Source organism: Hyla sarda, chromosome 10 (assembly GCF_029499605.1).
Source record: "Hyla sarda isolate aHylSar1 chromosome 10, aHylSar1.hap1, whole genome shotgun sequence".
NCBI classification, from domain to species: domain Eukaryota; kingdom Metazoa; phylum Chordata; class Amphibia; order Anura; family Hylidae; genus Hyla; species Hyla sarda.
The window spans coordinates 18,005,900-18,032,946 of NC_079198.1; the positions used below are offsets into that span (position 1 = coordinate 18,005,900).

The 27,047-nt window shown below is 41.5% G+C and overlaps 1 protein-coding gene and 1 long non-coding RNA gene across 4 annotated transcripts in view; one reads left to right on the forward strand and one right to left on the reverse strand.

Moving 5' to 3' along the window:
• The first annotated feature begins 1,332 nt into the window (after positions 1 to 1,332).
• LOC130294140 (uncharacterized) lies at positions 1,333 to 25,494 on the forward strand. Its single transcript, XR_008848401.1, has 4 exons — positions 1,333 to 1,477; positions 9,331 to 9,410; positions 24,031 to 24,190; positions 25,415 to 25,494. It is a non-coding gene; the product is annotated as an uncharacterized LOC130294140 (long non-coding RNA).
• Positions 8,030 to 27,047, reverse strand: part of LOC130294137 (carcinoembryonic antigen-related cell adhesion molecule 1-like) — a 49,638-nt gene continuing 30,620 nt past the window's right edge. Inside the window, exons 8-12 of one of the 3 annotated variants that reach the window (XM_056543629.1) lie at positions 23,953 to 24,270; positions 22,783 to 22,884; positions 22,246 to 22,316; positions 10,619 to 10,660; positions 8,030 to 9,361 (exon numbers count right to left, since the gene is read on the reverse strand). In XM_056543629.1, coding sequence (XP_056399604.1) covers positions 9,320 to 9,361; positions 10,619 to 10,660; positions 22,246 to 22,316; positions 22,783 to 22,884; positions 23,953 to 24,270 — 575 coding nt within the window. In that variant the 3' untranslated portion in view covers positions 8,030 to 9,319. Of the gene's footprint in view, positions 9,362 to 10,577; positions 10,661 to 22,245; positions 22,317 to 22,782; positions 22,885 to 23,952; positions 24,271 to 27,047 lie in introns of those variants that run through there. The other 2 variants (XM_056543630.1, XM_056543631.1) reach the window with 2 other exon arrangements.

The following is a 27,047-nucleotide window of genomic DNA, read 5'->3' on the forward strand; positions in this document are numbered from 1 at the left end:
CAGCCGCGAACATGGAAGCCCGCACACAGCGTTCGGAGTAATGAACTTCCGGACGCTGTGAGCGGAGCTCCGAACTGCAGGGCAGCGCACAACCCCTTTAAAAGGATTTATCCACCATAAGGTGATTATAGTATTTAACTGCCAGACAGCAATGGACATGCTTAGGAAAGATTCGTGCTGTGATCTTGGGGCTAAATTGCTGTATATTGAGTTTACCATAATGCTGCTAATTTCTTTTTGTGAAATGGCTATTTCCTGTTGGAGTTCCCTCTCTCAAATTACAAGTCCAATGATTCCTTGTTTATGAGTGTTAAGTCACTTTTCTCTCTCCCACACATCGGCCACCCCACTCTTTGAAGCACACCTGAGCTCCCATGCTGTGCTGTGAACAACAGACCGGTGTTTTCTAACCAGGGTGCCTTCAGCTGTTGCAAAGCTTAAATTCCTACCAGAATGATCCCCCCTCCCACCCAAAGGTCACTCCACCCATTAAGGCAGGCTCTTTTGAACACCTGACTAGTGATGTATTGTCTCTGGTCTCACTGCAACCTGGGAAAACCTGAGATGACACTTATTTTGTATGCTGTTAAAAATAAACATCGGGTCAAAGATCACATAAGAATTGCAAGATCAACATAAAACACAGGTACAGACACTATATTATGAACTACACTAACTTTACAGCCGCTGTAGCGCAGTCAAATAAAAAAAAAAAAAAAAAAAAAAAAAGAAGCTATGAAACAATATATTGTTGGCATAGATGAAAGGAAATTTGCATTTTTTGTTGGCTGCAACAGGATACTTCCACAGAAAATGCAAAGAACGATCAATAAAGTGCAAAGAAAGAAACAAAAAAAATGCTGCTGGGCACGGTGTAGATAAAATCCAGGACAAATAAATGCCCCATAGACAATAACATCACCTCCAATGGTTCTTTCAGGAGTTAAAGCTTCGTGCTATCTAAGATACTCAAGTCACCATATCTACTCATGATTTCCAAATATGGTCTTGTGCTATGCAAAAAAGAGGTCAACACAATGGCCCTGATTTACTAATGATAAGGATGGTCCAAGGGGAGGCTTTCAAATGTGATTGACTGTGCTGCTATATATTTTGCTAAGTGTCGAAATAAGAAAATATACACCACACAGAGGATGTTGGTATACACTCTTTCTTAGCAGGAAACTCAGCTGTTCCCCAAAGAGTTCTGTTTAATACAGGAAGTACATTTAGTTTTTACATTGGACAAAGAAGGAGGTTTAAGCATGTTACTTTTTGATTGGTTGTTTGATTGTTGTGTCCGTATATATTAGCATATCTAGTGTCCATTAATTTCTTGGCAGAAGTTTCTCTACTGGGAAATTCCAGAGTTCTCTGTTTGTCAGATATTTAGTATTTCTACTCGCACATGAAGTCATCCCAAGGCCTATATTCGGAGTCACGAGCAGATAGTAAGCTGATGTATATGGGTTAAATGGTAGGTAACAGATATATTTTTTTTTTCCACAGTATTTACTAAGGTTTCCCTACATTTTCCACTTTCCCTACACTTTCCTTTTTTTTTTTTTTTTTTTTTTTACACCTGCTCTGGATCTGTCTGGTTTTCCTCACCTGAAATCCACCACATTTTCTGTGGAAACCTTAGTAAATATATTGGGTTTTTGTGAAAATGTCAGGAACACGCCCCTTTTTTGGTGACCACGCTCCCTTTCCCAGACAGCCACGCCCCTTTTTAGGGTTTCAGTTAGGGTTAGAGTTAGTTGTGTTTTTTCCATTCTGGCACAAATTTTGGAGCAATGCAACAGAAACTGGCGCACAACCTAACAAAACATGTCGGGTTTGCAATAGAAAATGAGGGCCAATGTCTGAAAGTTGATCGTGACCAATGGATGTTACTTTTTTAGTCACAAGATGTCAGGCATCAGCTGTTCCCCATACAGTAATCCTTCAGTGTACAGATGGAGTACATGATGGTGCTGGCTTGACATCCCGGTTTCACAGAGCGCCGGCACAACATGATGACCCGGGCAAGACTATATGGGTAATAGTGCCTGACCCAGGGAAACCATAATCAAACATATGTAGAATGGAAAAAGATGGAGGGGCGCTCTCAGCACCATTACCAATGGTAGTTATGTCCAGTATAACATGTACAGATTTCCTGCTCACCTTATGATGGCGCAACACCAAAAAATGCATGTAGAATCACTTGTAGTATCTAGTCATGAACGGCAGGGGCCATATTTGAATTCACCATATTTTGCGGATATTTTAACGATCATTCATCCTATGTTCGCGAAATTCACATATTAGCTATGTTCTTTCACTTTTTTTTCCAGTACGAAAATGTGCATGGAAAATTTGCATAAAAATTTGCATGTGGAAAAAAAAAAAGAATATTCGTCATTATGAATGTATAGAACTATATTCTAAATATTCGCGAAATCACGAAGTGCCGATATTCGTGAAAAAAATTTGCATTACGAATATTCGTTCTCAACACCAGTAGTATCCAGCTGCAGCAAGGGTTGCCACCTTTCTTGCCCAAAAATACCGGCCATGCTCATTTGCATAATTAATTATATATGCGTGACATCACAGGATACACATATGCGGGGGGAAATTTTGTCCTATTTTGACCCCTATAACTTTTTTATGCCTCCTTATATGGGCCTGTTTGGGGCTCGTTTTGTGCCTCGCTCTGTAGTTGTTAACAGTACCATTTTTGTTTATTTTTTTTATTAAGTTCAAGAGTTGCAGTTAGTTACTAACTACAACTCCCAGCATGCCCTGATACAGCCTGTGGCTCAGCAGCTGCCCCAAATGAAAACTACAACTCCCAGCATGTTGGACTATATAGTAGTATATAGTATAGGTCAGTGTTTCCCAAATAGGGTGCCTCCAGCTGTTGCAAAACTAAAACTCCCAGCATGCCCGGACAGCCAACGGCTGTCCGGGCATGCTGGGAGTTGTAGTTTTGCAACAGCGGGAGGAGCTCTGGTTGGAAAACACTGGTATAGGTTTTGGTGCAACATTCCGGGAGTTGGAGGATTGGTTGGATAAATACCGGCCATTGCATTGCCAGTATTCTTAATATAAAAATAAAGAATAAAGAAAATGTACACACTTCTGGGGTGTTTCACAGAAAAGGAGATACTTCTCAACACTCGTGCTGGCGAGCTACAGTATAATATAATACTGTTAAAGGGGTATTCCAGGAAAAAACTTTTTTATATATATCAACTGGCTCCAGAAAGTTAAACAGATTTGTAAATTACTTCTATTAAAAAATCTTAATCCTTTCAGTACTTATGAGCTTCTGAAGTTAAGGTTGTTCTTTTCTGTCTAAGTGCTCTCTGATGACACCTGTCTCAGGAACCGCCCAGTTTAGAAGAGGTTTGCTATGGGGATTTGCTTCTAAGCTGGACGTTTCCCGAGACAGGTGTCATCAGAGAGCACTTAGACAGAAAAGAACAACCTTAAAGGGGTTCTCCCTTGTTTATACAGTTTTTTGTTATTATGTTTGTGTGTTATGTGTGTATAAGTATGTGTTTTTTTTATGTGTGTTGTGATTATATGTATATATGTATTTTCTTACCTTTTGTGAAGATCTGGAAGCTGGCCCCTTTTTCTTCCAGCGGCTTGCTGTGTAACCTCGGCCTCCGCCATGTTGTGTTCGGTAAGTGGGATGTCGGGGGGTGTGTTCTTGCTTCTGTCCTTCCTATGTTCTGACGTCCGAGGCGAATCTTTTCTTCCTGTTTCTTCCGTGGCTCAGTGACGAATCTGCGGCCTCTTCCGGCGCATGCGCAGTTTTTTATTTTATTTATTTATTTATTTTTTACCAATAAAGTTTTTTTTGTCTAATTGACAAACTGTCTGCGCTTGCGCGAAGCTACGCTATTAGAGTAGACCTAACGTACGCTACGCTGTTAGCGTAGCACTTGTGTACTCGTGCATGCGCAGACAGTTTGTTTTTTTACCAATAAAGTTTTTTTTGTCTAATTGACAAACTGTCTGCGCATGCACGAGTACGCAAGTGCTACGCTAACAGCGTAGCGTACGTTAGGTCTACTCTAATAGCGTAGCTTCGCGCAAGCGCAGACAGTTTGTTAATTAGGCAAAAAAAACTTTATTGGTAAAAAAAAAATACCTGCGCATGCGCCGAAAGAGGACGCAGATTCGTCGCTGAGCCACGGAAGAAACAAGAAGAAAAGATTCGCCTCGGACATCAGAAGATAGGAAGGACAGAAGCAAGAACACACCCCCCGACATCCCACTTACCGAACACAACATGGCGGAGGCCGAGGTTACACAGCAAGCCGCTGGAAGAAAAAGGGGCCAGCTTCCAGATCTTCACAAAAGGTAAGAAAATACATATACCGTATTTTTCGTCCTATAGGACGCACCGGGGTATAAGACGCACCCAATTTTTAGGGGGAAAATATAAAAAAATAAAGATTTTGACCCCAATAGTGGTCTTCAACCTGCGGACCTCCAGATGTTGCAAAACTACAACTCCCAGCATGCCCGGACAGCCGTTGGCTGTCCGGGCATGCTGGGAGTTGTAGTTTTGCAACATCTGGAGGTCCGCAGATTGAAGACCACTGCAGGAGGAGGTAATACTCACGTGTCCCCGCCGCTCCGGACCCGTCACCGCTGCCCTGGATGTCGCTCCATCGCTGTCGCCGTGTCCCCATCGCTCCGGAACGTCTCTGCTGCCGGCCGAGTATCCTTGCTCTCCGTCGCCGCCATCACGTCGTTACTCAAGACGTGATGACGAGGAAGGAGAGCGCTGGCCATACAGGGGATCCCTGAACGGAGAAGACACCGAGGAGGCAGGTAAGGTCCCCCCCGGTGTCCTGTAAGCACTAACCCGGCTATTCAGTCGGGCTGTTAGCAGTGAAATCGCGGCGGCCCCGAACAGCCCGACTGAACAGGCGGGTTAGTGTCACTTTCCCTTCAGACGCGGCGGTCAGCTTTGATCGCCGCGTCTGAAGGGTTAATACAGGGCATCACCGCGATCGGCGATGTCCTGTATTAGCCGCGGGTCCCGGCCGTTGATGGCCACAGGGACCGCCGCGATAGGGGTGTATTCGCCGTATAAGACGCACCGACTTTTCCCCCCCAGTTTTGGTGAAGAAAAAGTGCGTCTTATACGGCGAAAAATACGGTATACATAATCACAACACACATAAAAAAAAAACACATACTTATACACACATAACACACAAACATAATAACAAAAAAACTGTATAAACAAGGCAGAACCCCTTTAACTTCAGAAGCTCATAAGTACTGAAAGGATTAAGATTTTTTAATAGAAGTAATTTACAAATCTGTTTAACTTTCTGGAGCCAGGTGATATATATATATAAAAAAAAAAGTTTTTTCCCGGAATGCCCCTTTAAGGATTAGCTAATGTGCGGCCTTAATCTGTGAGTGACTACCGCTATACTGATTTCCGACGTAAGAAAATTCACACCACGCCAGGTTGGTATGGGTTCCCTCCTCGGTACCCCAGGGAGTAATGTTTATTACAGGAAGTAAATTTGGTTTTTACAAACTGAGAAAAGGGGAGGATGAAAAGGTAAAATGATGCATCGTTCTGGATGCTGATTGGTCATTTGTGCCGTAGCATAAATCATTATCATACAAGTCCTCTTAGCTTAAGATTTCAGCATCTTTCCACAAAGTCCAATGTTTAGACGTCTTGTATCCATAGTCTCCATCTCAAGGCTCTGGTCTTAGTTACAGGCAAAGCGATAAGATGAAATGTTCTGCATTTAGCATTCTGATCTATCTGGGTTAGGCTGGGTTCACACCACGTTTTTGCCTGCGGTCAGGAAACCGCATACGGCCGAAAACGACCGTATTTAATGCAAGTCTATGAGCCGACCGGAGTGAACCGCAGCCTCCGGTTGGCTCATAGACTTGCATTAAATACGGTTCCCGAATACGGCTGAGTACGGGCACCGCGATTAAGCCCCGCCCCCTCCTCCAAACCGTATACGGGAACCGTATTTCAGAAAACGTGGTGTGAACCCAGCCTTAAAGGGTAAGAGAACAGATATTTTTCCAGCAGCAATGGCATTTTAATATTAAAGGGGTATTCCAGGAAAAAAAAAAAATTTCATATATCAACTGGCTCCAGAAAGTTAAACAGATTTGTAAATTACTTCTATTAAAAAATCTTAATCCTTTCAGTACTTATGAGCTTCTGAAGTTTAGGTTGTTCTTTTCTGTCTAAGTAATCTCTGATGACACGTGTCTCGGGAAACGCCCAGTTTAGAAGAGGTTTGCTATGGGGATTTGCTTTTAAACTGGGCGGTTCCCGAGACACGTGTCATCAGAGAGCACTTAGACAGAAAAGAACAACCTTAACTTCAGAAGCTCATAAGTACTGAAAGGATTAAGATTTTTTTTAATAGAAGTAATTTACAAATCTGTTTCCCTTTCTGGAGCCAGTCGATATATATAAAAAAAAGTTTTTTCCTGGAATACCCCTTTAATCCTTTCAGTACTTATGAGCTTCTGAAGTTAAGGTTGTTCTTTTCTGTCTTAAATCCTCTCTGATGACACCTGTCTTGGGAAACGCCCAGTTTAGAAGCAAATGCCCATAGCAAACCTCTTCTAAACTGGGCGTTTCCCGAGACACGTGTCATCAGAGAGGATTTAGACAGAAAAGAACAACCTTAACTTCAGAAGCTCATAAGTACTGAAAGGATTAAGATTTTTTAATAGAAGTAATTTACAAATCTATTTAACTTTCTGGAGCCAGTTGATTTATATATATATATATATATATATATATATATATATATATATATATATATATATAAAAAGTTTTTTCCTGGAATACCCCTTTAATATATTGATCAGTCATTAGAAACATAAGGGTCATCCCTATCAGAGGCACACTATACGGTGGGGTCACCAGTGGATCTGCAGTGTACAATACATTGCGAATCCATTAAATGTGACCCTACCCAAATAGAGGATCCTTTTCTGGGGTGGACCAAGATGCTGTGAGCTGGTGGACCTTCAGACCTTTCTCTGTCTATAGGTTCTCCTCTATTACTCTTTAACAACCTACTCCCATAGGTCCTTGGTCAGTCAATCAGTCTATTCCACCGCATCTCCTCTTCCTCCAGGTAGCAGAGGTGCTGGGAACGATAGTCCAGTGCTCTTCAGTAGAGATGAGCGAACTTACAGTAAATTCGATTCGTCACGAACTTCTCGGCTCGGCAGTTGATGACTTTTCCTGCATAAATTAGTTCAGCTTTCAGGTGCTCCCGTGGGCTGGAAAAGGTGGATACAGTCCTAGGAGACTCTTTCCTAGGACTGTATCCACCTTTTCCAGCCCACCGGAGCACCTGAAAGCTGAACTAATTTATGCAGGAAAAGTCAGCAACCGCCGAGCCGAGAAGTTCGTGACGAATCGAATTTACTGTAAGTTCGCTCATCTCTACTCTTCAGGAAAGGTTGTGCTGGTGCCTGCTGTTATGAGTGTTTGCTTGTCATCAGATGTAGCCGTCACGGCACACGATCCCCTTCAGGGGTTAGTGAAGTGAAAAAACAATTAAAATAACATATCATGTATCCCCTTGATCAATATACACTTTAGAGTAAATATGCAAAGTATCTAAGATGTAACCTGCACAGTGGTCCCTCAAGTTACAATATTAATTGGTTCCAGGACGACTATTGTAGGTTGAGACCATTGTATGTTGGGACCATAACTCTATGGAAACCTGGTAATTGGTTTTGAAGCCCCCAAAATGTCATCCAAAAATAGGAAAAAGTGAGGATTAAAGAAAAATAAGTAGATAACTAATACAGATAAAGCAAATCCTTACATATAAAAGTAAGAAAGATCTTCTGGGAGCTGTAAATCACTGTCTATGTCAGTGCTTTCCCTCCAGGGTGCCTCCAGCTGTTGCAAAACTACAACTCCCAGCATGCCTGGACAGCCTTTGGCTGTCCAGGCATGCTGGGAGTTGTAGTTTTGCAACAGCTGGAGGCGCCCTGGTTGGGAAAGACTGGTCTTTATAGAGGAGAGGAGCTTGTTCAGGGTCCTGTACAGTACACGCAAAATGTAGCCGCCCTTACCGGGTGTCCTAAGGAGAAGCTAACTGTGGCACAGGTAAAGAGTATAGAACATGTAATACCTCCCTGTACTGTAGGGGGCGCTACCAGACAGACAGTCAGTGCATGCACTTCAGTAATACAGGTAAAGAGTACAGAACATGTAATACCTCCCTGTACTGTAGGGAGCGCTACCAGACACCAATCAGTGCAAGCACTTCAGTAATACAGGTAAAGAGTACAGAACATGTAATACCTCCCTGTACTGTAGGGGGCGCTACCATACACCAGTCAGTGCATACACTTCAGTAATACAGGTAAAGAGTACAGAACATGTAATACCTCCCTGTATTGTAGGGAGGCACTACCAGACAGTCAGTCAGTGCATACACTTCAGTAGTACAGGTGTAAATGCCCATTCTGATGGGTCGGTTCTTCCGGCCATTGACACGTTTCACAGATCTGGACTGTCTGTACATTGTATGTCGAGTCTGATTTCAAGTTACAATGGTCCAAAAAAGACCATTGTATATTGAAACTATTGTATGTTGAGGCCATTGTAAGTTGAGGGATCACTGTAATTTAAAAAGATTTTTAAAAACCGGCATGGTTTTGCTAGGTTAACACACCATAGAGGTTATGATTTTAGTGCTAAGATCACTGGACTGAACAGGCTGGCACTGTGCTAGGGGATGATTTACAGGATACTACAGTAGATAGCATGTGGGGGTAGAAGGGGTTACTGATGCACTGGATTTGCTGCTGCTGCTGAGGGGAGAAGGAAGCCTTGATTTATCTTTCAGGGAAACTGTGGATCCTCTGGAGGACGGAGACAGACTCACAATTGTAGGTGCACAGCCCAGGTTCCCATGCTCTCTCTCCTGCACATAGCAGTAGTTAAGCTCTACCTCCCTTCCTATGTTCTGTCTTTATCTCTCTGTTACTACTGACCTAGACTTTTTTTTTTCTGGGGTAAGGACTCTTTTTTTTTTTAGTAATTAATTCATTTTCAGACATGTTGGAAATTGCATAGCTGGTTAAAAAGAGGCAATTTGTTTGAAACAACAGCGACCATTTTTGAAATTTTGATTCTTTGGTCAAATGTGTTGAATTATCCCAGGAAGCAATACAATATAACATTGCATAATCAATTAAACATGAATTAGAGTTATATAAAAATACATAATATAATTGTTGAACGTGCAGATAATAGACCCGAGACAAACACGCCATCTTATTTTCCAGGTCCTGGCATCACAATATGGTATACCAATCCCTGTTGGGCGGCAAAGGAAGAAAGAAGAGGAAAAATATAACTCAGATGGGTAACATGATTTTTTTCCCATTAGCTATGAAAAGAACATTTAGAATAGATGATCTGTTTACCATTTATTAGCTCTATTACTTACAGCATAACATTACAAAAAGGTTAGAAAGTAGGACTCACTTTCTGCAAATAGCCATGTGGGCGGTCCCAGTCTCGAGAGTAGTAATGTGGGCGGTCCCAGTCTCGAGAGTAGTCATGTGGGCGGTCCCAGTCTCGAGAGTAGTAATGTGGGCGGTCCCAGTCTCGAGAGTAGCCATGTGGGTGGTCCCAGTCTCGAGAGTAGTCATGTGGGCGGTCCCAGTCTCGAGAGTAGTCATATGGGAGGTCCCAGTCTCGAGAGTAGTCATGCAGCTCCAGGAATGCTCTTTAGATGGAGACCACGCACATAACTATTCACATTAACTATTAAAGGGGTATTCCGGGCAAAAACAGCTTATCCTCTATCCAAAGGATAGGGGAAAAGATGTCTGATGGCGGGGGGCTCCGGGGACCCCCCGCGATCTCCCTACAGCGATCTCCCTACAGCCAACTCCCTGCAGTGAAGTCACGAGGAGGCACGGCGTTACATCCCATCTCCAGTCCCGGAAACCCGGAGGTTTTCGAGCCTGGAGACGCAGCCCGCATAGAATAAGATGTTTTTGCCCGGGATACCCCTTTAACTGTTATCAAAACCCACCATAGGTCGCATTTTCACATACCAGCTACACGACTGAGAGCCGTTCTTCCATATTTACATCTCTCCTCCGCAGCAATCCGTCCGTTTTGGTCGGTTAATTGCCCCAATCAAGATACTGACCTTCCGGAGGAGAGCACTATCGGGGACACCTTTTTTTTTTAGAGAATCCTTCTCCCCTATCTGCCATTTCTCAAGACCGTCCTCTGCCATCTGAGAACGGGAGCGGAGCCGGCAGTTAGTCTTCAATGGTGTTGTGCTCAAAGTACAACACCAGTAGGTGCGCAAACCTTTTTCCACATTATACATTCCATTGTATAAAAGGATAATCACGCTTAGATGCGCATCGGTTCTCTTCAGTTTTTTCTTTCAAAACTGCTTCTCTGCGGGAGTATGGACCCCACCCCACCCTCATTAGACATTTATCCCCTATTCTTAATAAATCCAGAGGACCGAAAATGTGCAGAGCTTTACTAACATGTAGCGGACCAAGTTTGTGACCTCTGTTACGGATCTTGAAGATAGTTAGTTACCTGATAATTTGATTCTCCATTCTTGGGCGGTGCTCTATCAATCTGTTAAGAAAAACAAATGTCACTTTATAATTAATTTTAGCTGTAAAATAAAATACAGTAACTAAAGTTCAGTAGGACAAGGGTCCGATTTTTTTTAGTCTTTTCCTCGATGTTTATGACAATATGACTTTTTGAAGATGATCACCTATTGGATCGAGTTGAGGAGGTGAAGAGTTTACAGTGGAGCCATATACAAGGTGACTATTGTAAAGATGTAGGGTGACACAGATACTTGGCCATAGGCCATATTCAAATTCGGTATATTTCGCAAATATATGGACGGATATTCGTCATATATTCGCAAAATTCGCCTATTCGCAATATTCGCTGCCTTTTTTTTACTATGCGCCATAAAATGCGCATGCGCAATATCGCGTGATCTTCAGCAAACATGATCATTCTCATTGGCCCACAAGCTAAAAGAAGGGAGGGATCAATATGCGCAAATATTGACATATGCTAATTTTCGGGCGCCCGCCAGTCTGACACAGTAACTAGTATTGGAGCCTTGTTTACACCACAAGCTGGAAGCAGGGAGGGATGATCACTGTCATGTGTTCTGTGGGGAAAAAAATTCACATTGCGAATATTGGTGCCCAACAGTTTGAAATTATTGCAAATTCTATCTTTTTTCCAAGTTATCTCTCTAGTAGTTTTGCAACAGCTAAACATACAAATATTGGAGACCATTGTTTAGGAGTCTATAAAAACCATAGTATAAGGCGGTTTTCACCATTCATACATGGGACATAGTAGAGTCTGTATTATGGCGTCCAGTAGTTGTACTGAACTGGACTTCAATCATCATAGGATCCATTATACCAGAGAGTACAACAAAGAAGCGGTAGACTTAGAATGGGCCCATAATATCAGTCTCAAAGAAGAGCAGGAAAAAGATTATTAATGCTCTTTTATTTTAGTGATTGTTCAGGGTCTCAGAACCTGGACCTCTACTGAACAAAACATGTGGGACATGTCACTAGTGCTGGCATACCTCTGCTTCCAGTGTACACAGCAGCCCATTTACCTCCAATCCATGCTGCCCAGTCCCACTACCATACATCTGTCTCTGTCCCTGCCTGTAGGTTGTGCTCCATCCCCTTGACTTATTATAGAACCAGTGCATAACTACACCTATCGTTGGTTACCACAGGTCATTCTCAATTTAAGGCAGCCACACCCACTTAACTCTTACCTGAGCAAGATTGTGGTTCTTTGTGTCCATAGCAAAGGTGTGCTGTATTTTTGGGCCTGACATCCTGTTTATTGACCTGTGCCAAATCTCCTCACTCTGCTTATGACCCCTATGTACCATGCTATCTTTGCTGTGCTTTACCTGGATTGCCTACCCTGAACCTTTGCCACCTTCCTTGATTCACTTACCTGTATCTGACCATGCTACCTAGCTGCCTACGCACAACCCATGCTTGGATCTTGACCTGTCTTGACCCTACCGTGCAATGCACAAGTGTCTTCTGGTCCACTGGGTCGCTGCTTACTACACTGGGACTACTTGTGGGAAAAGAGCTGGTACCCTCTAGGAGCTAAGTTAATCTTCTACATCCTGGAGTGAAGATCTTCGAAGTGTGGCCCAAAGCCAAACTAATTGAGTACCCCAGTGGGTCCACACTCGGTCTTCTTTAAGAAGTTATTTTAAAGGTATAATGTCTCTCACAACTTTAATTCTTCTATTAACAACAAGTCCTTACATTGTAAGCATATAGAGTGATATAGAGTGATACTGTAGCTACCTTGAAATTCAGCATTAAATGTTGGTGTGTTGGGCGCAATCATTTGAGATCTTCTTTAACTAACCCTTTCACTAATGTTGGGCTTTCTTTGAAGAAGATGTCTAGGACTAGAAAAACAGGGTCTGGAGATCCACGGGCTGTGCCTAAAAATCGTAGTCCTGGCCATCTATTTCCCCTGAGTGGCTGACTACATACCTCCCAACCGTCCCGGATCATTTCCGTTTTTGGGGTCATGTCCCACCGTCCTGGAACGGCCCGCTCATGTCCCGCTTCCGTGATTTCCTGGCTCAGCACTTTGCTTGCAGACCCAGGAAGTAGCACTGATGCAAGAGGCTCCTACGTCATTGCTACTCACTATAAAGACAGCTCCCAGACGGGAAGGGTCCGGAGGGAGTTAGGTCACATGATGAGAAAGAAGCAGTGCAGATTATGGAGTACCACAGTTTCCTCTAGACCTGCCGACGGGAGGTCCATTCAGTGGTCTGCACTCTGCAGTCCCCCCTGCACTAAGAGCAAGCACTACCCACTCTATGTCTGGCAGGTTCTGCAGAGAGGAGTCATAGCTGAAAGAAAGCATCATGACAGTCTGGGCTGGATGGAGATGTGGTAGCTTGGGGGTGTAGGGTATATGGGGGTGTAGCTGTGCGGTTACTAAAGGGTGCTTGCTTAACCCTTTCTATTTGTGATGCCAGGGTGAGGGCTATTCTTTGTATGCTTGTCCTACTGCCACCCTTCCCAAAAGCGACAGGTAGGTATGAAATAATTGATTGGCCACAACCGGAGATTTGCAGAAACTTGTCGGAACTTTTACTGAAGATTTTATACAATAATGAACAGGAACAGTCAATGTAACAAAGTCTATTAGAGCTTGACAAGTGGTTGGGACCTCATGAGTCTATTGAGCTTAGGAAGGTAATTGTTGCACTGATCCACTGGATTTAGGGGTTTAGATTCGGTCCAGTAATCACGCTAGCTTTAGCGGGGATTGAGATTTTAACTCATGGTTTAGTTTCAGGCTGAGGCCGGCAGGCTTCTGGCCTAGCTTGTCTTTGTAAGTTGCGCAGATCCGTCCTAATAGTCCGGCATCCACGAGAGCAGCAACCCAAGAGAGCGATCATTGGCTACAGCTCCCTTATATGGGCAGGGGCTGGACTTAGGCTCACTGGTCCATAACAACTGTCAATCTTCTGTACAAAGAGTTATGGGTAAACATGTGACCCAAGGACCTCCAAAAGGTCCTCCAACATACCATAGAGGAATCAACACAGTCACATGACCGAAGGTTCTGCGACGCTACCGAGGCAAGTATACTAATATACATTATATTAAATATACATTTAAATACAACAAAATTAGAAAAGAAGGAGGTGACTAGGGGCTGTCCCACCTGGGGTACCCTACCTAAACGTAGTAACTCTGACTTTTGGGACCACCATACAAGGTACGGTATGCAATACGGTACCGGGACACCACAGAGAAGATAAAGGAAATTGCATAATTAGAGAAGACGTCACCTGATCTAACTGTATGTACTCACTTATGATGGGGGTTGTTGTCAGTCACCTGATGTAACTGTATGTAATCTCATATATGGTCTGTAGTGTAATGATGGGGGTTGTTTTCAGTCACCTGATATAACTGTATGTAATCTCATATATGGTCTGTAGTGTAATGATGGGGGTTGTTGTCAGTCCCCTGATATAACTGTATGTAATCTCATATATGGTCTGTAGTGTAATGATGGGGGTTGTTTTCAGTCACCTGATATAACTGTATGTAATCTCATATATGGTCTGTAGTGGTAATGATGGGGGTTGTTGTCAGTCACCTGATATAACTGTATGTAATCTCATATATGGTCTGTAGTGGTAATGATGGGGGTTGTTGTCAGTCCCCTGATATAACTGTATGTAATCACATATATGGTCTGTAGTGTAATGATGGGGGTTGTTGTCAGTCACCTGATATAACTGTATGTAATCTCTTATATGGTCTGTAGTGTAATGATGGGGGTTGTTTTCAGTCACCTGATATAACTGTATGTAATCTCATATATGGTCTGTAGTGGTAATGATGGGGGTTGTTGTCAGTCACCTGATATAACTGTATGTAATCTCTTATATGGTCTGTAGTGGTAATGATGGGGGTTGTTGTCAGTCACCTGATATAACTGTATGTAATCTCATATATGTTCTGTAGTGGTAATGATGGGGGTTGTTGTCAGTCACCTGATATAACTGTATGTAATCTCATATATGGTCTGTAGTGTAATGATGGGGGTTGTTTTCAGTCACCTGATATAACTGTATGTAATCACATATATGGTCTGTAGTGGTAATGATTGGGGTTGTTGTCAGTCACCTGATATCACTGTATGTAATCTCATATATGGTCTGTAGTGTAATGATGGGGGTTGTTGTCAGTCACCTGATGTAACTGTATGTAATCACATATATGGTCTGTAGTGGTAATGATGGGGGTTGTTGTCAGTCACCTGATATAACTGTATGTAATCTCTTATATGGTCTGTAGTGTAATGATGGGGGTTGTTGTCAGTCACCTGATGTAACTGTATGTAATCTCTTATATGGTCTGTAGTGGTAATGATGGGGGTTGTTGTCAGTCCCCTGATATAACTGTATGTAATCACATATATGGTCTGTAGTGTAATGATGGGGGTTGTTGTCAGTCACCTGATATAACTGTATGTAATCACATATATGGTCTGTAGTGTAATGATGGGGGTTGTTGTCAGTCACCTGATATAACTGTATGTAATCACTTATATGGTCTGTAGTGGTAATGATGGGGGCTGTTGTCAGTCCCCTGATATAACTGTATGTAATCACATATATGGTCTGTAGTGTAATGATGGGGGTTGTTGTCAGTCACCTGATATAACTGTATGTAATCACATATATGGTCTGTAGTGTAATGATGGGGGTTGTTGTCAGTCACCTGATATAACTGTATGTAATCTCTTATATGGTCTGTAGTGTAATGATGGGGGTTGTTGTCAGTCACCTGATATAACTGTATGTAATCTCATATATGGTCTGTAGTGTAATGATGGGGGTTGTTTTCAGTCACCTGATATAACTGTATGTAATCTCATATATGGTCTGTAGTGTAATGATGGGGGTTGTTTCCAGTCACCTGATATAACTGTATGTAATCTCATATATGGTCTGTAGTGTAATGATGGGGGTTGTTTCCAGTCACCTGATATAACTGTATGTAATCTCATATATGGTCTGTAGTGGTAATGATGGGGGTTGTTGTCAGTCCCCTGATATAACTGTATGTAATCACATATATGGTCTGTAGTGTAATGATGGGGGTTGTTGTCAGTCACCTGATATAACTGTATGTAATCTCTTATATGGTCTGTAGTGGTAATGATGGGGGTTGTTGTCAGTCACCTGATATAACTGTATGTAATCTCATATATGGTCTGTAGTGTAATGATGGGGGTTGTTGTCAGTCACCTGATATAACTGTATGTAATCTCTTATATGGTCTGTAGTGGTAATGATGGGGGTTGTTGTCAGTCCCCTGATATAACTGTATGTAATCACATATATGGTCTGTAGTGGTAATGATGGGGGTTGTTGTCAGTCACCTGATATAACTGTATGTAATCTCATATATGGTCTGTAGTGGTAATGATGGGGGTTGTTGTCAGTCACCTGATATCACTGTATGTAATCTCATATATGGTCTGTAGTGGTAATGATGGGGGTTGTTGTCAGTCACCTGATATAACTGTATGTAATCTCATATATGGTCTGTAGTGGTAATGATGGGGGTTGTTGTCAGTCACCTGATATAACTGTATATAATCTCTTATATGGTCTGTAGTGTAATGATGGGGGTTGTTGTCAGTCACCTGATATAACTGTATGTAATCTCTTATATGGTCTGTAGTGTAATGATGGGGGTTGTTGTCAGTCACCTGATATAACTGTATATAATCACATATATGGTCTGTAGTGGTAATGATGGGGGTTGTTGTCAGTCCCCTGATATAACTGTATGTAATCACATATATGGTCTGTAGTGGTAATGATGGGGGTTGTTGTCAGTCACCTGATGTAACTGTATGTAATCACTTATATGGTCTGTAGTGGTAATGATGGGGGTTGTTGTCAGTCCCCTGATATAACTGTATGTAATCACATATATGGTCTGTAGTGTAATGATGGGGGTTGTTGTCAGTCACCTGATATAACTGTATGTAATCACATATATGGTCTGTAGTGTAATGATGGGGGTTGTTGTCAGTCACCTGATATAACTGTATGTAATCTCTTATATGGTCTGTAGTGGTAATGATGGGGGTTGTTGTCAGTCCCCTGATATAACTGTATGTAATCACATATATGGTCTGTAGTGGTAATGATGGGGGTTGTTGTCAGTCACCTGATATAACTGTATGTAATCTCATATATGGTCTGTAGTGGTAATGATGGGGGTTGTTGTCAGTCACCTGATATTACTGTATGTAATCTCATATATGGTCTGTAGTGGTAATGATGGGGGTTGTTGTCAGTCACCTGATATAACTGTATGTAATCACATATATGGTCTGTAGTGGTAATGATGGGGGTTGTTGTCAGTCACCTGATATAACTGTATGTAATCACATATATGGTCTGTAGTGTAATGATGGGGGTTGTTGTCAGTCACCTGATATAACTGTATGTAATCACTTATATGGTCTGCAGTGTAATGATGGGGGTTGTTGTCAGTCTCCTGATATAACTGTATGTAATCACTTATATGGTCTGTAGTGTAATGATGGGGGTTGTTGTCAGTCACCTGATATAACTGTATGTAATCACATATATGGTCTGTAGTGTAATGATGGGGGTTGTTGTCAGTCACCTGATGTAACTGTATGTAATCACTTATATGGTCTGTAGTGGTAATGATGGGGGTTGTTGTCAGTCACCTGATATAACTTTATGTAATCACATATATGGTCTGTAGTGTAATGATGGGGGTTGTTGTCATTCACCTGATATAACTGTATGTAATCACTTATATGGTCTGTAGTGTAATGATGGGGGTTGTTGTCAGTCACCTGATATAACTGTATGTAATCTTTTATATGGTCTGTAGTGTAATGATGGGGGTTGTTGTCAGTCACCTGATATAACTGTATGTAATCACATATATGGTCTGTAGTGTAATGATGGGGGTTGTTGTCATTCACCTGATATAACTGTATGTAATCTCTTATATGGTCTGTAGTGTAATGATGGGGGTTGTTGTCAGTCACCTGATATAACTGTATGTAATCTCTTATATGGTCTGTAGTGTAATGATGGGGGTTGTTGTCAGTCCCCTGATATAACTGTATGTAATCACATATATGGTCTGTAGTGTAATGATGGGGGTTGTTGTCAGTCACCTGATATAACTGTATATAATCTCTTATATGGTCTGTAGTGTAATGATGGGGGTTGTTGTCAGTCACCTGATATAACTGTATGTAATCACATATATGGTCTGTAGTGTAATGATGGGGGTTGTTGTCAGTCCCCTGATATAACTGTATGTAATCACATATATAATCTATAGTGTAATGATGGGGGTTGTTGTCAATCTCCTGATATAACTGTATGTAATCACATATATAATCTATAGTGTAATGATGGGGGTTGTTGTCAGTCACCTGATATAACTGTATGTAATCTCTTATATGGTCTGTAGTGTAATGATGGGGGTTGTTGTCAGTCACCTGATATAACTGTATGTAATCTCATATATGGTCTGTAGTGGTAATGATGGGGGTTGTTGTCAGTCCCCTGATATAACTGTATGTAATCACATATATGGTCTGTAGTGTAATGATGGGGGTTGTTGTCATTCACCTGATATAACTGTATGTAATCACTTATATGGTCTGTAGTGTAATGATGGGGGTTGTTGTCAGTCACCTGATATAACTGTATGTAATCACTTATATGGTCTGTAGTGTAATGATGGGGGTTGTTGTCAGTCACCTGATATAACTGTATGTAATCACATATATGGTCTGTAGTGGTAATGATGGGGGTTGTTGTCAGTCCCCTGATATAACTGTATGTAATCACATATATGGTCTGTAGTGTAATGATGGGGGTTGTTGTCAGTCACCTGATATAACTGTATGTAATCACATATATGGTCTGTAGTGTAATGATGGGGGTTGTTGTCAGTCACCTGATGTAACTGTATGTAATCACTTATATGGTCTGTAGTGTAATGATGGGGGTTGTTTTCAGTCACCTGATATAACTGTATGTAATCACATATATGGTCTGTAGTGGTAATGATGGGGGTTGTTGTCAGTCACCTGATGTAACTGTATGTAATCACATATATGGTCTGTAGTGGTAATGATGGGGGTTGTTGTCAGTCCCCTGATATAACTGTATGTAATCTCATATATGGTCTGTAGTGTAATGATGGGGGTTGTTGTCAGTCACCTGATATAACTGTATGTAATCTCTTATATGGTCTGTAGTGGTAATGATGGGGGTTGTTGTCAGTCACCTGATATAACTGTATGTAATCTCATATATGGTCTGTAGTGTAATGATGGGGTTGTTGTCAGTCCCCTGATATAACTGTATGTAATCTCTTATATGGTCTGTAGTGGTAATGATGGGGGTTGTTGTCAGTCACCTGATATAACTGTATGTAATCTCATATATGGTCTGTAGTGTAATGATGGGGGTTGTTGTCAGTCACCTGATATAACTGTATGTAATCTCATATATGGTCTGTAGTGTAATGATGGGGGTTGTTTTCAGTCACCTGATATAACTGTATGTAATCACATATATGGTCTGTAGTGTAATGATGGGGGTTGTTGTCAGTCACCTGATATCACTGTATGTAATCACATATATGGTCTGTAGTGGTAATGATGGGGGTTGTTGTCAGTCACCTGATGTAACTGTATGTAATCACTTATATGGTCTGTAGTGGTAATGATGGGGGTTGTTGTCAGTCCCCTGATATAACTGTATGTAATCACATATATGGTCTGTAGTGTAATGATGGGGGTTGTTGTCAGTCACCTGATATAACTGTATGTAATCACATATATAATCTATAGTGTAATGATGGGGGTTGTTGTCAGTCACCTGATATAACTGTATGTAATCACTTATATGGTCTGTAGTGGTAATGATGGGGGTTGTTGTCAGTCCCCTGATATAACTGTATGTAATCACATATATGGTCTGTAGTGTAATGATGGGGGTTGTTGTCAGTCACCTGATATAACTGTATGTAATCACATATATGGTCTGTAGTGTAATGATGGGGGTTGTTGTCAGTCACCTGATATAACTGTATGTAATCTCATATATGGTCTGTAGTGTAATGATGGGGGTTGTTTTCAGTCACCTGATATAACTGTATGTAATCTCATATATGGTCTGTAGTGTAATGATGGGGGTTGTTGTCAGTCCCCTGATATAACTGTATGTAATCTCATATATGGTCTGTAGTGTAATGATGGGGGTTGTTTTCAGTCACCTGATATAACTGTATGTAATCTCATATATGGTCTGTAGTGGTAATGATGGGGGTTGTTGTCAGTCCCCTGATATAACTGTATGTAATCACATATATGGTCTGTAGTGGTAATGATGGGGGTTGTTGTCAGTCCCCTGATATAACTGTATGTAATCACATATATGGTCTGTAGTGTAATGATGGGGGTTGTTGTCAGTCACCTGATATAACTGTATGTAATCACATATATGGTCTGTAGTGTAATGATGGGGGTTGTTGTCAGTCACCTGATGTAACTGTATGTAATCACTTATATGGTCTGTAGTGGTAATGATGGGGGTTGTTGTCAGTCACCTGATATAACTTTATGTAATCACATATATGGTCTGTAGTGTAATGATGGGGGTTGTTGTCATTCACCTGATATAACTATATGTAATCACTTATATGGTCTGTAGTGTAATGATGGGGGTTGTTGTCAGTCACCTGATATAACTGTATGTAATCACATATATGGTCTGTAGTGTAATGATGGGGGTTGTTGTCAGTCACCTGATATAACTGTATGTAATCACATATATGGTCTGTAGTGTAATGATGGGGGTTGTTGTCAGTCACCTGATATAACTGTATGTAATCACTTATATGGTCTGCAGTGTAATGATGGGGGTTGTTGTCAGTCACCTGATATAACTGTATGTAATCTTTTATATGGTCTGTAGTGTAATGATGGGGGTTGTTGTCAGTCACCTGATATAACTGTATGTAATCACATATATGGTCTGTAGTGTAATGATGGGGGTTGTTGTCATTCACCTGATATAACTGTATGTAATCTCTTATATGGTCTGTAGTGTAATGATGGGGGTTGTTGTCAGTCACCTGATATAACTGTATGTAATCTCATATATGGTCTGTAGTGGTAATGATGGGGGTTGTTGTCAGTCCCCTGATATAACTGTATGTAATCACATATATGGTCTGTAGTGTAATGATGGGGGTTGTTGTCATTCACCTGATATAACTGTATGTAATCACTTATATGGTCTGTAGTGGTAATGATGGGGGTTGTTGTCAGTCCCCTGATATAACTGTATGTAATCTCTTATATGGTCTGTAGTGTAATGATGGGGGTTGTTGTCAGTCACCTGATATAACTGTATGTAATCTCATATATGGTCTGTAGTGTAATGATGGGGGTTGTTGTCAGTCACCTGATATAACTGTATGTAATCTCATATATGGTCTGTAGTGGTAATGATGGGGGTTGTTGTCAGTCCCCTGATATAACTGTATGTAATCTCTTATATGGTCTGTAGTGTAATGATGGGGGTTGTTGTCAGTCACCTGATATAACTGTATGTAATCTCATATATGGTCTGTAGTGTAATGATGGGGGTTGTTGTCAGTCACCTGATATAACTGTATGTGATCTCTTATATGGTCTGTAGTGTAATGATGGGGGTTGTTGTCAGTCCCCTGATATAACTGTATGTAATCTCATATATGGTCTGTAGTGTAATGATGGGGGTTGTTTTCAGTCACCTGATATAACTGTATGTAATCTCATATATGGTCTGTAGTGGTAATGATGGGGGTTGTTGTCAGTCACCTGATATAACTGTATGTAATCTCATATATGGTCTGTAGTGTAATGATGGGGGTTGTTGTCAGTCACCTGATATCACTGTATGTAATCTCTTATATGGTCTGTAGTGGTAATGATGGGGGTTGTTGTCAGTCACCTGATATAACTGTATGTAATCACATATATGGTCTGTAGTGTAATGATGGGGGTTGTTGTCAGTCACCTGATATAACTGTATGTAATCACATATATGGTCTGTAGTGTAATGATGGGGGTTGTTGTCAGTCCCCTGATATAACTGTATGTAATCTCTTATATGGTCTGTAGTGTAATGATGGGGGTTGTTGTCAGTCTCCTGATATAACTGTATGTAATCACATATATGGTCTGTAGTGTAATGATGGGGGTTGTTGTCAGTCACCTGATATAACTGTATGTAATCACATATATTATCTATAGTGTAATGATGGGGGTTGTTGTCAGTCTCACAGTATAGAAGATCCTAATGAACTTAGATGACAGACTGACAATATTATTGCTGCTATTTTTATTCCGCATGTGGGGGCGTGGCTGAGGGCGTGTTTAGGGGTGTAGGTGTGGTTAGGGGTGTAGCCTGTCCCTCTGCTCTCAGCAAAAGTTTGGAGGTATGTGACTAAGTAATACACAAATGGTCATGCCATCAGTTTTTTTTTCCCGGAACACTCCTTATTCCTTATGTTGTAAAAACTTACCCACGCTCCCGGGGGTCTAGTGTCATAAGTGTTAGCTGGTGGAAAATCTTCATCAACTCTTGTGGTCTTTCCTGAGTAAATTATTAAATGAATAATATAACAAAACAAACATTTACAACAAACTTAATGTGTTTATTAAAGGGGCACTCCGACTATGCAAAACGTATCCCCCATCCACAGGATAAGAGTCACGGGAGGTCCGACTGCTCCCTTCAAAATGGAGCCTGTCTCTTACTTCAGAGCGCTCTGTCCCCCAAGACAAACTGGTCTTGGGATTGACAACCAAATCCACTCATAACCGGCTGCAGCAAAGTCCCGCCTTAGCCTGTGATTGGCCTGTGAGCGGGAGTCATGGCGATTGTTATGAGAAATGTAGTATACGTTATGGTAATAGCCGAAATTTTAGTAAAATGGCTACAAAATTCAGTTTGAATGGGTCTGGATTATAAAACTCACATCGAGATAAGTGGATAAAGTAACAATGTGTAGAAACAAATAATCACAAAGAGCTATAAACAAAAATTGACAGGTACGTACTTTTCTTTAATATGAAGAACACGATGGTTAATATTATGACGACACCAGCGAGGACTCCTATAACTATACCAGCTGTCTGTCCGCCATCCAGTCCGGGACTATCTGGAAAATATAGTATTAAAGAGTCAACCATGAGTTCTATTACAATAAAAAGGAAAAAAGAAGAGGTACAGAACACCCTTCTATGGAGTTGGTATATTCGGTCAATAGAAAATAGGCAAGGTACGGGTAAGGTTGGATGACAAACTGACTTACAGAGTTATAGCATTTTAGCGGATTTAGACTAAGACTAAGGCAAAAAAAAGGTAATATTGTATTATTGTATTGTAATATTTCCTTCTGTTAGAGGCTTCGTACACCAGGTACCCTTTAAAAGGGGTACCCCGCCCCTAGATATCTAATCCCCTTTCCAAAGGATAGGGGATAACATGTCTGATCGCGGGGACCCCCGCGATCTCGGCTGAGGCACCCCAGACATCCGGTGCACGGAGTGAACTTCGCTCTGTGCCGGATGACTGGCGATGCGGGGGGAGAGGCTCGTGACGTCACGGACACGCCCCGCTCGTGACGTCACGCTCACGCCCCCTCAATGCAAGTCTATGTGAGGGGGCGTGACGGACGTCACGCCCCCTCCCATAGACTTGCATTGAGGGGGCGTCGCCGTGACATCACGAGCCTCTGTCGATGCTCTAAATGAATGCCAGGTGCAGCAGGGAGATCGCGGGGGTCCCCAGCGCTGGGGGCGGAGTACCCCTTTAAGTTGGGTCTGGTTGCTGCAGACTAGTTCAGGGCTCTGCCTCGGCAGTACAGCAGTATATAGAATACTAGAATACACTGCACCCAGTGGCGTACATAGAAAAAGAGACTGAAATGGGCCTCCTATTAAAGTGTACCTTATCAGGTCTGTACAGTAAACAGACATCTGAAAGATTTCTTGGAATATTGTGTAATACTTCATTTTCACTGTGGTGGCGCTGCAGAAAAATGTTAAACTTGATGCTCACACCGCCATCCCCATTACAACCAATCACCAAGAATTTTTTGACCGGTGTGATCACAGGGGGCCGCAGTGGTCTATTTATAAGGGATTCATATGCATCCAGGGATATTAGTTTTGGGCAATCTGTCCATATTAGTAAGTGCAGAAATGGATGATTAAATATGACTTACATTTTTCTGATACTTCGACATAAAAGAGGAAGGTTGTCCTTCCAATGATATTCCTGGCTATACATTTATATATTCCAGATTCTGACTTATACACCGGATCGATCTTGAGAGTTGACGCATAGTCCGTGGAGTTCACACTGAATTTACCACCAGTCTGAATAGGACTATTGTCGAAATCACGGAACCAGGAGAACTGAGCAGGAAGGACCTGAAATGAGGACTGGTATCCAGATGATAGGTTTGTTGTTAGGACGGCTGTATCACCTTCTGTATATGAAATTAGTGTGTTATCCGGAGAGTCCGGAGAGTTTGGAGGCTCTGATGGAAGAAAGTAAAGTTAATATACAATACTTGGCCATCAAAAATCACAGTATTCTCTTCAATAAGAGAATAAGAGGTCAGTAATAGACCCTGTTCTTTCTAAGGGTGGGTTCACATTACGTTTTTCCCAATACGGGAGCGCATACGGCAGGGGGGAGCTAAAAACTTGCGCTCCCGTATGTAATTCATTTCAAAGAGCCGACCGGAGTGAAACGTTCGGTCCGGTCGGCTCATTTTTGCTTCGTATGCTATTTTTCCCCAGACCTAAAACCGTGGTCGACCACGGTTTTAGGTCCAGTTGTAAAAGCGCATATGGGGCAAAAATTAGCCGACCGAACGTTTCACTCCGGTCGGCTCATTGAAATGAATTACATACGGGAGCGCAAGTTTTTAGCTCCCTCCTGCCGTATGCGCTCCCGTTTTAGCTCCCCCCCCCCACCCTAATACTGTACATTCATTTATCACATTGGAAGCACGTTTCTGCAGATGATACTAAATTGTGTAACGTAATTCACACAGAGGAGAACAGAATTATATTACACACAGATAAGTTAGAGGCTTGGGCAGAGACATGGCACATATGGTTTACAATGATAAAAGTTGGGTAGTGCACTAGAGAAGGCAAAATCCATGTCACCATTACCTACTGAATGGGAAAACATTGATATAAAAAGGGGTATAGTAGGCAATAGTAGAAACCAGTGCCAGGCAGCTGCTGCCAAGACAAATAAGATAATGGTGAGCACCAACAGAAACAAAAATATAGTACATGATAAGAACACATTTTCCTCATCACTAGAATCACTGAAAGTCCGGAAGGAGCTAGTTTTCAAAAGTTCAGCTCGCCAGGCTCTCCAAACTTTTGAATAAGCGGTAGGTTTGTGGCAAACTTTTCACTGTGAACCGGCAATAAAGTGGTTAAGTGGTGCTGCTATGCAGCACAACTTAAGCTATATTACCTGGATCGCTCCTGAAACCACTCCTGAGACCCGCTGTGATCTTTAATGCAGGCCGGGGAAGCGGGCCACATTGCGCTGAGCTACCCGGCTGGCAGATCACTGGTTTAAGGGTGCTCTCCCCTCCCCAGGGGTTGGCCCCTAAATGTACTAACCAATTTTTTTCCCCTTTCTTCTCATTTCAGATCCGTGGATTATGTTGGATTCCGTAGACTACGTCAATGACCAGCGTTTTTTAAATTTATTATAATAAAATAGTTATCAAGGGCTGAGCTCTGCAGGCCGGGGAGCTCAGCGCAATGCCGCTCATATCTCTGGCCTGTATTTAAGGATTGCAGTGGGTCTCAGGACTGAGATCCGCTGCGATCAACAACTTTTGACGTATCAACAGTTGTTTTTTTTTTACTACCGTAGCCCTAACTCCTTGCTGGGCTGAGTGCATAACAAGGGGTTAAAGCATGAGCTGTGCTCACAGCTGTCTAGCTGCAGGCTCAACCCAACATTCGAAAGTTCTGCGAACCCTGAACCGCCCCAAAGCTCGGATGGAATCCGGGTTTGATGGTCTCGGCTCGCTCAACTCTATTAAAAATATCATATTGTGTATAGTTTTTGACACCAATGTACTAGAAGGTATATCCGGATAAGTTCAAGCACTCTTTATCCCATGATGTTGTGATGGCTAATGTGTATAAAGGCCCTCGGTGTCCTTCTTAAAAATACTAATATTATAAATGATTATATCAGATTATTGGAGATGGATCATTGATCCAGCTTTACAATCAGGAAACAACTTTTTGCTAAGATGAGGGAGTCTAACCTCGGCCTCATGGGGCTTGTTTTTGCCTTTATCTGGATCAACAATGTAGGAGAAGAGATTTGAATTTATAGAGTTAATGTATGTCTTGAATGTAACTTGTAAAATGGATGTAACAAGCAAATACTGTAGGTGTATTGACATGAACACAAACAATTAACAAAAAAAGATGTAGACAACAAATGATTGGAAATAGTTAGAAATAAACCCAATGCAAACCAACAAAAAGATGCATGATGTCTACATAGTCTGAACGTGTGTGTATAGTATACAATATACACTTGTATATAAGAGGTATAGTCCTTAACCCCTTAAGGACCAGGCCATTTTACACCTTAAGGACCAGAGCGTTTTTTGCAATTCTGACCACTGTCACTTTAAACATTAATAACTCTGGAATGCTTTTAGTTATCATTCTGATTCCGAGATTGTTTTTTCGTGACATATTCTACTTTAACTTAGTGGTAAAATTTTATGGTAACTTGCATCCTTTCTTGGTGAAAAATCCCAAAATTTTATGAAAAAAATGAAAATTTTGCATTTTTCTAACTTTGAAGCTCTCTGCTTGTAAGGAAAATGGATATTCAAAATAAAACATTTTTGGGTTCACATATACAATATGTCTACTTTATGTTTGCATCATAAAATTTATGAGTTTTTACTTTTGGAAGACACCAGAGGGCTTCAAAGTTCAGCAGCAATTTGGAAATTTTTCACAAAATTTTCAAACTCGCTATTTTTCATGGACCAGTTCAGGTTTGAAGTGGATTTGAAGGGTCTTCATATTAGAAATACCCCATAAATGACCCCATTATAAAAACTACACCCCCAAAGTATTCAAAATGACATTCAATAAGTGTATTAACCCTTTAGGTGTTTCACAGGAATAGCAGAAAAGTGAAGGAGAAAATTCACAATCTTCATTTTTTTACACTCGCATGTTCTTGTAGACCCAATTTTTGAATTTTTGCAAGGGGTAAAAAGGAGAAAATTTTTACTTGTAT